Source organism: Episyrphus balteatus, chromosome 3, assembly GCF_945859705.1.
Source record: "Episyrphus balteatus chromosome 3, idEpiBalt1.1, whole genome shotgun sequence".
Classification (NCBI taxonomy): Eukaryota; Metazoa; Arthropoda; class Insecta; order Diptera; family Syrphidae; genus Episyrphus; species Episyrphus balteatus.
Genome location: NC_079136.1, coordinates 49,042,394 through 49,053,493, shown reverse-complemented (window position 1 = coordinate 49,053,493; position 11,100 = coordinate 49,042,394). Strand labels below are relative to the sequence as shown.

At 32.9% G+C, this 11,100-nt stretch overlaps 2 protein-coding genes across 2 annotated transcripts; one reads left to right on the top strand and one right to left on the bottom strand.

Moving 5' to 3' along the window:
• Positions 1 to 2,874: 2,874 nt before the first annotated feature.
• LOC129915249 (omega-amidase NIT2) lies at positions 2,875 to 4,147 on the top strand. Its single transcript, XM_055994733.1, has 4 exons — positions 2,875 to 3,033; positions 3,089 to 3,426; positions 3,481 to 3,649; positions 3,698 to 4,147. The coding sequence occupies exons 1-4, from the start codon at positions 3,015 to 3,017 to the stop codon at positions 4,018 to 4,020; spliced, it is 849 nt and encodes a 282-aa protein (XP_055850708.1). The 5' UTR covers positions 2,875 to 3,014; the 3' UTR covers positions 4,021 to 4,147.
• LOC129915248 (golgin-45) lies at positions 4,065 to 10,430 on the bottom strand. Its single transcript, XM_055994732.1, has 4 exons — positions 10,264 to 10,430; positions 9,423 to 10,156; positions 4,329 to 4,706; positions 4,065 to 4,268 (listed from the first exon to the last, which is right to left on the bottom strand). Exons 1-4 carry the CDS (start codon positions 10,298 to 10,300, stop codon positions 4,143 to 4,145), a joined length of 1,275 nt encoding a protein of 424 aa, XP_055850707.1. The 5' UTR covers positions 10,301 to 10,430; the 3' UTR covers positions 4,065 to 4,142.
• Positions 10,431 to 11,100: the final 670 nt, after the last annotated feature.

Below are 11,100 nucleotides of genomic sequence, written 5' to 3'. Positions count from 1 at the left end.
CCCCCCTTAACCGAGGTTAAATTTTTGACACTATTGAGGTGAATAAAAAAATTTTCAGTTGTTAAAAATTTAACCTTCGCTTTAGCTGTGTGAATTAGAATAAATTTTTGACGTGGCTGGAGAATTTGTTGAAGCAGCAAAACAAAAAGATTAATGGTGCTAAAAACTTTTTAATAAATCTTAAAAATATACAAACTCCGTGTTCCGTGAATTTTATTTTTGATTCTCATGCACATCCAATTTTTTTCATTAGATATCAATAAAGTGAAATATATCAAAGAATATTTTTTTTCCCTTGATATACATTCATACTGGACTCGAAATCCATAAAATTTTAAATAAAAAATTTTAAAGTTTTAAGTTAAATAATTGACCAATATTTTTAATTTAATTTATTGTTTTTGATTTTTTTTTAATATGGTGGTCATTAAGGGTTTTTTTTTCTTTTTCTTTTATTAAATTAACGCGACCACAAGCAAAGAAAAGTTCAATTCCTTTTCAGTTTTTCTTCAGGATAACTGTTCCACTGTGTAACAAAAGACTAGAAAAGACTTTAATTTTACTTGGTTAAATATTTAACCCAATTCAAACACGGCCTTAAATCGATGTAAAAAAAAAACAGTATTTTTGAAATTCTTGAGCTTATTTGAAATGACAAAATACTTATGTCATCTTACAAACTTTGTTCAATAAGCACTTTGCATTTGTACTCAATTGTGCTGTTCGACAAGATTTCTGCTGAACTCGAATCCGAAGTTAGAAAAATTGTGTCTTTTTTTTTTTTTTTAATACTTATAGTTGTTATAAAATCCAAAAAAAAGAAAGTCATTTTGACTCTTTTTAAAATTATCCTTTAATGTGAGGTTATTTATTTCAACATGTTTTGTTAAGTGTCTGTAAGATAAGTTTTTCTTCTTCTAAAAACTGTTTAAAAGCAGAAACACAATCACGCTTTGCCGTCGATTGGGCAACTGCCAAAAGTTCAATTATACGAAATCTGTGTAACGTAACCTCCCACAATGACGCTTTTCCTAAGTACGCTTTTTTTTGACAAACGTAAGAAAGCGTTTTAAACGTGCATTTAAAACGTGCTGTTTTCTTATTATCTCAAAAATCTTACGAGTTTGAAATTTCTGGCATCTACGAGTCATTTAAAACCCTGTTCATGTTGGTTGCTCGTCTCCTTACTGAAGTTTTTGCTACTTCGAATGTTTTGGATGTTTTTTCACATATTTTTTGCGGAATCAAGGACTTTCCTCAGTCCAGGACTTCCTCTCTGTAGATTGTTTATATTCCCGACTTACAAATTTGCTTCTATAAAGCTTTACAGGTGGTAATGTAGCTCCTGTAAAGCTTTATAGAAGGGATATTGTTTGTTGGGTTAAGAAACCATTTTCAGTATATAAAAATAAAAATGTGAAAGTAAGTATAAAATAGCATGTGAAAGTAGGTATGCCATTTTACCCATTTTGGGTTTTTTGAATTTATACTTTATACCGAAAAATCTAAAATCATTCTAAGGGCCAATTTTTCAATAGTCAGGTAAACAGTCAGTTAGTACTTATTCCTAAGGATAGAGAAAAAATCAATTTTTCAACAAGCAGATATAGCTTATTCCTTAGAATAAAACTATCTGCTTCTTTCAGAGACGAATAAAAATTATTCTAAGGAATAATCTCAACAAAAATATTGTGTCAGTTGTCAAAGCTGTTTTGAAAGAATTTTGAAAAAAATACAGTGGAACACAAGAAAACAAAAACAATCATGAATTAAAATGACGTTTAATTTTAAATATTTTTGAATTTGACAATTTTTTTTTTGTTATTCTGTAGAATAAATTATTCTTGATTGAAAAATTCAATGTTTTTATCTGATTGTTTATGAGCCTAATAACTTTATTAGTCGAACAGTTATCTGACTGTTTATTAGAAGATTGAAAAATTGGCTCTAAGCCAACTTATTTCAATAAATTAATAAGATATACTTCATGACAAATTTAACGACCAAATAAATAAAATTATATTTAAATTGTCAGAGTTCATTTTATTTGACCAATTTTGTAAGCTCAAGCTGATTTAAACAACAAAAATTAAATCCCATCGAAAACTTGACATTTAGGTAGATGTCAAAAAATTTTAAACGTCAAACAAAAACCTGTAAATTTGTGTTGTGAACGCTTTTCAGGTTTTTGAAAACTTTTTGCCATAAACCGCGTTTTTGGGTCAGGTGTGAAAAGCCTATAAGCCAACTTATTTCAATAAATTAATGAGAAATACTTCACGCATACATACATTAACTTCTTTTTGCAAAATAAGATGTTTTTTATACTTTTTTTGCAAAAACAAATTCAGATAATTTTAACGAGTGTACTTTTTGAGGTAGTCAAATTTCAAATAATGGCTAAATAAATAGCTAAATGTTTGCTAAAATTTCGTATATGTCGATTTTGCCAGATAAAGTAAAGAATTGCGTTCATAAAACTTTCTAATTATGTTCGATTCCACGATTTCTAGCAAGGGGGCCATTTTACCTTGGGGTGCCATTTTAGGCCACTTTCCCCTACGTAAAGGCCTTGCTGCACTGTGATTTTTCAATCGCCTTAACAGTCAGGTTGTAGGCAAGGGTGAGGATAACAAAAATTTCGATCTTTTCGTGAAAAGCCACGAAAGATTTCGTTTCGCATCAGCAGCATACTAGCTTAACACTTGTACTTTAAAATAATTTTTAATAAATTACAGTGTGCAGTTACCATAAGAAAATTGAGTGCGCCATCTATTGTTAAGTATATTAAACAAATTCGAAAACGGTTTCCGATTTATCTTCTCCATCAACCATTAAACTGTCAAAAATGTTATCAGTCAAAGCAGTAAGCAGCTGTTTTCTTTCGACGAGCAAAGTATTTGTTATTTGGATTATTGCAAGCTCATAATCTACCTCCAATTCTTATCAGCAACTTAGTTATTTTTAATTTGCCGTTTAACTTTATTCCCATTTGACCTTTTTTCACTATTGTCATGAGCAAAACTGTCAACAGTAAGCTTATTTTTATACTGCAATTTCCCAAATAACATCTTACCCATAATTACAGTGCTTCGCCTTGCTCTACTCCAGTTAAAAGTCTCAAAAGACAAAGCTACAAATATACAAAATGCACAAACAAAGATTGCACAAGTTGTCAACGATTCCAAACCACGAATTGTTGCACTTTCCGAATGTTTCAATTGTCCTTATGGCACCGGTTTCTTTCGTCAATATTCCGAAACTATTCCTGATGGGGATACTTGCAAAGCTCTGTCGCAAAGTGCCAAACAACATGGAATTTATATTATAGGTGGAACTATTCCCGAAAAAGATGAAAATGATTCTATTTATAATACTTGCACTGTTTGGGATCCAATGGGTAATCTAATTGCAAAACATAGAAAGGTTTGTTTACGGCATCTTGTTGGACACAATCATTTTAGTTGTTGTTCCTTGTAGGTTCATCTTTTTGATATTGACATTCCCGGAGGTATTCGATTCAAGGAATCTGAAACCTTATCCGCTGGTGATCAATTCACCATCATTGAAATTGATGGTCATAAAGTGGGAATTGGTATTTGCTATGACATTCGTTTCGAAGAAATGGCAAGGATCTACCGAAACAAAGGTAAGCATATTCTTTCTTTCAATATCTTTCAATAAATTCCTTTAAAAGGCTGTGAAATGTTAATTTATCCGGCTGCTTTCAACATGACCACTGGACCACTGCACTGGGAACTGTTGCAGCGATCCAGAGCTAATGACAATCAGCTTTTCGTCGCTACCATATCACCATCTCGAGATGAAAGTGCAGGCTATGTGGCTTTTGGTCATTCGATGGTCGTCGATCCATGGGCAAAGATCTTAGCTAGTGCTAAAGAGAGCGAGGAAATAGTAATTGCTGATCTAGACTTTACCTTAGTGGAAAAAGTCCGCCAACAGATTCCAGTTTTCAGTCAAAGGAGAACTGATCTTTATTCAACTGAATCAAAATCTTAATCAAATCTCTTGCTTTTTTTCATTTGATTGCATTAAAAATGTGATTTTTATAAATATTTTATGTCCTTAACAGGTTTCTTTATTTTTACATATAGAAATAAAATTGTTCATATTCTTATAAACTAAACACTTGGTTCTTCGATTGGCACTTCACTGTTCGCCGTCACATAGGATCTGCGAGTTTGTCCAAAAAGAGCTTTAATTGCATCATCAGTTGCGATCAGAGGTTGACTTATAAACTCCAGAGCCTACAAAGAAAACAAAAAATTATCTTTTATGATACTAATCATTTAAATCATTCAACTTACTTGAATGGCAAATTGTTCGTCTTGTGTTAACTGCTGAGTGTCATTACTTAAATAGAGATTTTCTGGTATACCAACACCAGAATGGAGTGCCATTTGCTGCAATATATTCAAACACTCCGCTCCGAGATTTCTTACATCTGTTGATGGTAGATTGAGGTATTTTATGTTGCCCATAAATTTGAGGTTTTTGAGAATATCAATTTGGGTTTTTCGGGTTTCGGAGGAGAGACGTAGCAATCGTTTGGTTGATTCAGTGAGCAATTCGTTTTTCTGAGTTAGATCGGCTTTCCATCGGGCGAGTTCTTCTACCATTACGCTACTGGCGAGAAATTTACTGCGCCACACCTCGCATTGACTGGCAAGGAATTCAATTTGTTCCTATAATTAATGGAATTTATATAATTTAGACATGTTTTAAGGTGTTATTGGATTGTAGATGGGATGTTTAAATTATTGCCGCTATAATTGAAATTGAAAGCTATAACTTGGAAATTCGATTTAAATAACTTTTACAGAAGGATATGGTTAAGGAATCAGTCGGAAATAAAAATCTCAGAACAAAGAGGACAGCGGTGAAAAAAAAATCATTATTTAATTTTAAATTATTGGTACCAAACCACATATTGTAGAACCCACTCATTTAGCTTACAGACGTATTCGGTCGAACAAGAAAAAGTGAGACTAGTGCAGTGTCAGAAACGTTAGGGACTAAAGATTAGTTAAGTATGTTTGAAGTATTGAAAAATTGACTGGAAAATAAGAGCCGCTTATAGTAATCAGGAAAAAATAAACAGTATGAATTGATATTTTTGATCTGTTGATCGTCGGAAAATTTTATCAGTTTTTTTTTTTGTAATTTAAATTTTTGTTAAACAATCCAAAAATGTGAATTTGGAAAATTTTACTTATTTCAAATTTTACGGTAGCTTAAACGTCTTTCTACAAAAATTTTCATAGAATCGTTTAGAAGTCTAGGTCGTTTCAAATCAAAAGTCTTGACTCTGAGTTTATTTTCTCCCTTCCAATAAAATTGAGAACAAATAAACAAAAAACTCAATTTTATTGGCTCATTGCGACAAATCAACTCAAAAAATAACAACAAATCATGCTTGTTTGAATGAAAGAAATGCTAGAGAAAAAAATAAACAAACGAAAAATCTGAATTTGCTTATTAATGATTTCTATAGTGACGACTCCAAAAAATAAGATATTTACTGCCCAATTATACAAATGAAAAGATGTAAATAGAATTTTAAGTTATGAATTGCTATCATATAAACTGGACATTTCTGGTCCATCTTCACCTAGTCCTATAATAATATCTTCGGCAAAGTTATCCCAACTGCCTTCAAATGATAAATAATTAAATAATTGTATGTTTTTTTGTATTGCCCGCGAATATGGAGTGATGCAAGCCTGGGAGACTTGCCTCCGCTTTCTGAGGCTAATCCAGTGAATCTCACAGACGGATCAATTAATTAAAATAGGGATATCAAGAACTGTTCTTAGTTATTTTATCGTAATTTTAGAAAAAGTTCAGCTGCCTCATAAATGCTTCCTTCCACTAAGCAAATGAGTTTTTTTTTTTATTTTTGCTCAATTCTCCATGGGACTTTTGATTTGAAACGACCTGTAAGTCAGAAATGAAGAAAACAGCTCAAAAAATATTTCCTCTATTCAAAAAGTAAGACACGCAAAAATTTGAACCAAAATCTTTGGAGCAGTTTTTGATATAATTTTTTTTTTTTTCATATTGCATTAATGTCAGGACCATTTATTTTGGTCCTAAAAATAAAATTTCAACTTCGCCTCTAAGGAATCTGCCAAGACTCATAAGTCATTATAATCAAATTTGAAAGAAATCTTCTCTTCTCTTCTCTCTACGAGGGTGTTCAACAATTGATGGAGTTGATCAACTAGGTGTAAGGGGCCCCCAACGCGTTTTATTCAATTTTACATCTAGTTTTGTTGCTCAACGTGAAGAACGTGAGTTTGTGCACTAATGTACGAGGTTATAAAAATGTTTGTCCAATCGATGAGTTGAATAAGAAGTTGGTTGAACTAGTTGCGCACGTAGTGTACGACGGGCATTATGCTTGAATTCTAAAATATATGAGCGGATACAAAACACAACAAAAAACGAGAAACAATTTGATGTTGCCCTCAAAAATTAGGTAGATAGATAGGAATTTTCTGAAAGCAGAATTAGTTCTGGTTAGCTCTATTTTGAAGACATAATTCTTAGTATGTATAACTAGGAATGGCAGATCCTAGTCAAGTGATTTTCATAAATTGGTGGTTATTGAGTGTTGGGTTTCTAAACAAAATGATAGGACTGTTTAAGCGCTTTCGTGACAGTTCTCCACAAACTCGTTTGTCTATCGATAGACGACTTTTATCGTCGATCATCGAAAATTAATTTTGGTAGTGTAAATGATATTCTTTTGCTTTATCGTTCGATCTTTTTGGTTTAACAATTTTGCTATCGACTCAAATCAAGTCCATACATTGCCGAAAGAGATAGACAATACCAAACTAGATATTTATCTATTCGATCGACTTTTGTTGCGTTGAAATTTGAACGACACTCGCAATAAATACCTATGTTTTAGAAGTTACCTGATCTGAACAGGGTTATTTGTCAGATGTGACCTAGAACTTACGTTAACAGCCTTTCCTGTAACGTTAACGACTCTTTAACATCATAGTCTTTTCGACAGAAGATCGATTGGGCAAGTCTTCTTCAAAAATGTTTCTATTCGAGTGTCTCCCCACAAAAAGTAATAAATCTTTGAGTAGGGCTACGGCCACGTCCTGAGCGGCTGAGCGTCTAAGCGGCTGAGCGGCTAAGCGTCAATCCTGAGCGACGAGGTGGCCACGTCCTGAGCGGCGATCCTGAGCGGCAATTTCAAAACCCTACAAGTGCAAAATATTCGATGAGTATTCGGCTCGCACGCGGGAGTCCCAGGTTCGATTCCTAGAAGTGCCTATTTTTTTTTATTTTATAATTCTAAATTAAATAAAGTTGGTATGCCATATTGTAGTAAATATAGATCAACACCTAAAACCCAAATTTCAAAAGAATTCAATGACCTGTTTTGGAAAATTTGATTTTTCAAAAAAAAAAATTCAACATTTTTTCAAAAATCCAAAAATGCATTTCTATATATAAATGCTTTTCTATACAAAATTTTAATAAAATTGAATAAGTCGTTTGAGAGAAATTCAGAGTTAAAAAAAAACGGTTCTATGACAGGTACCGTTAATAATGAGTTTCGAAAAAATCTTTTTTTGTTAAAAGATAGGCCTTGTCCAAAAACCCACACATAATTTTTTTTTTTGTTTTAATCGTTAAAAGAGTATTTGAGAAAATTATACTTTTCTAGAATATGTGCATCACAGGTATGGTTAGATAAGGTTCTAAAAAAATTAATTCCATAGAATCATCTGCACAATCTCCAAAAACTGCTACATACCAAGTTTGAAGAGAATTGATCCATCCGTTTAGGCTATAGCTTCTATAACAGACATTACAGATTCGAGTTGATTCTTTGTTTTTTTTTTATTTTAACGAAAAAATTAATTTTTTTTTAATATTTTTCTTCAAAAGAAACCATAATTTTCACCATTTACTAAAATGTTCGTGGTAATTTAGTATTTAATGTAGTTCGTCGCTCAGGATTTCAAAAAAAATAGAACAGAGCTGAGCGGCTGAGCGACGTCGCTCAGCCGCTCATTCTATCGTATGTTGATTCTAGCTGCATTACAGCCTATTGAACGATAGCCCTTGGCGATTGTAAAAAAGACTTCATTGCTAATACAATAATTGTAAGATTTAAAAGCATTTTTAGGGCTTTCCAAATTACACTCCTGCTCAAAATTAACGCACACTTTTTTCTTCTTTAGTCATACCCCTACATCTTATTTAAAATGGCTTTTAAATTATTTGTTGTATTTTTTTGTGTTTGGTTATTATTAAGCAAGTCAGAAAAATGCTAAACTGCAACAGTATTATCAACCAAAAAAAAGATGAACCAAATTTAGCAATTTAAGGTCTGAAAACTGATATTAAAATAATTTAATAATAGCGCTTATGACAACTTGGAGTCATCTATTCATTCCACGAATTAACATTTGAAGGTTTTATTGTAACTTTTCTTTCACTCCAATTTTCTGTGGATCAAGAATGCTTGGAGGTGGATTTCGGCCGCAAATGCAATTTTTTCAACATTTCCTAGACATGTTCTATTGAATTCAAATCCGAATATCTGTGTGGTCAATTCAAGGGTGGCATATTTTAATCTTGAAGATATTTTCAAACCACTCTAGCATGCATTATCGTGCATCAGACTGAACTGTGGACCAAATCTAGGGGTGATTGGAACCGCATGGTGTTCGAGGATATCAGTCAAGTATTTTTGGGTATTTAAAGTAGGTCTAGGAGAGCTCACTAACTCCGTAGGTGTTGTAAAGCAGAGTTTACTTCATGAAAATTTATGACTCATCTCTAAAAGGTTAGCGGGTTGACAGATAGACTTCAGCATATCTCTCCAAATCTTCCCCACAAACATTTTACTCCATACCTTCAATTTAAGATCACTCCTGTCTTATTTGAGAAAATAACCACGATACTGTGAGAGAAAGTAATAGTAGGAATTTTCGGTAAAATAAATATGATGTGCGTTAAATTTGAGCAGGAGTGTACAATCAACTTTTATCTGAAAAACGATAACATTTTTTGAATAGCAAAATAATTTATTGATTTTAAAAATGTTTCAGAAAACACCTGAAAATCTATTTTCGAACCATTTTAATGATAGCGGTATCAAAATGCTTTTGAATTTCTTCTTTTTTCTGTAGATTCTTTGCATTCTACAATCAAATAAACTTTCGTAGAAGACATTTCTGAATTCTACGTCTTTTTTTCTCAAGTTGCTTAAGAATGAACCTAATAATGAATTTCGTATGAGTAAAGAAAAGATATCAAATTAGTGTTCTAAGCTTAGATATTTTAAACTTTGGAGCAACGTTTTTAAGTTTGTATTCTGTAAAAAAAAAAACAACAAATCGGAATGTTCTTCTACACATACTTACAGAATGAGTTGTTAAATTATTTGCCGTGTCCAATAGAGCTCTCGCCAGTTGTAACTTATCTTCCGTCAAAACATTAACTCTTGTCTGAAGATCCTCCCCAACCGAAGCAACAAGTAAACCCTTCAACTCCGAATTCACTTGAGATTGAAACTTGAGCTGACTATTTAAATAGTCACGTTCCTCTTTGATCTTTGCCAATTCAGCTTTCAACTCAGCCACCTGAGGATCTTCAGAATGTTTCTCAACTGGAGTTTCATTCTCTACATCCCCTTCTTTTCCTTCATGAAGTTCTTGAGTTCGCATTGTCGACATATGACTTACCAAAACTCCAATATCTAAATTATTACGGTCTCTTTTTAATATCTTCTTTGACTTGTCTTTATTTGGAAATATTGGATTGACAGCACCCGCGTACGGTTCGAATGGAACAAATCGTGGCGGTTTGGTTTTCTTGTGTTCGGGAACTTCCCGAACATCAATCAATCTGGGAGTGAGTAAACGAAGTTCACCTCGGGGCTTGCAAGCTGGTAAACTTCTTGAAGTTTCTGTTGGTCGATAGAGGGTATGCAGGCCAGGAATTGGAATTGTGCTGGGTGGTGGCGGGGGAGGTTTTTTCTGATGAATTGACTCTTGAATTGTGCTGTCTTTGCGACGCAATTGAGTTTTTGAAAATGTTGGTTTATCTTCGGTTTTGGTAGTTTCGCTAGTTTCCATTCCATCGCCGCTAGTACGGGCTAAAAAGAGAAATTTATAAGAAAATTGTTACAATTCCTGTTTTGGATAAAAACGACAAAAAAAAACAACAAAATGTGTGTCACACATTCTTTTTCTTCGTTCGCACCTTTGCCAACATCCATCATTTTATCGGTATGTGGCATTTTTTTCTGCTAAAATCTTGAGACAAATTCTTATCTATATAATTTGTGATGTTAAATGATGTTTATTTGTTAAATTTAGGATTTTATTAATTTTTTTTTGTTTAGATTTTTTTCACTTGTTTTCTTCGGGATAAAAACACACACAAAAAGTCAGATGATGAAGTGATGGATGACGTTTTAAATTTTTTTTTTTAGGTTTGTTCGATGTGAGGTTTGTTTGGTTAGTAAAAAAGTTGCTCAATTTTTCGCAAATGGTTCTCTCTAATGCCCACTTTTCACGAGTCACGTTCACACGAGTCGAAAGTCAGCTATTACATGAAGCCTCAAAAGGTGCGACTCTTTTCAAACGTAATGAGTGCAAAAGAGAAAAAAGATGAAACAAAAAATTATCCGACCAGAAAGTCGTGGGTGGGAATTCTGAGACTCTTTTTTGACGTTTCTTTTTCCACTTTTCCTTTTTTCAACATTCTCTTTCATTTCTTTATGCTTCTTAGTGCAATACAACAACAACAAATTTTAAATCAAAAGAGAAATGTCAAATTTGAGTCCTGGACTCAAGAGGCATCGTGTAATAGTACGCGCCTCACAGAATGATTATCAAAAGAAAATTAGAAAAAAGTGTCAAGCCTCTTGAGGCTTCATGTAATAGCTGACAAAAGCTTCTTCGCACGGCAAAAATCGACTAGTGAAAAGTCCCCATAAACGAAAGCGTTTTTGTAGCAGTGACAAAAACGTTTTCAACTTTCAAATTTTAGAAATACAGTGGTTTTTTATCATATAAAAGAACTGTGACTGCCACT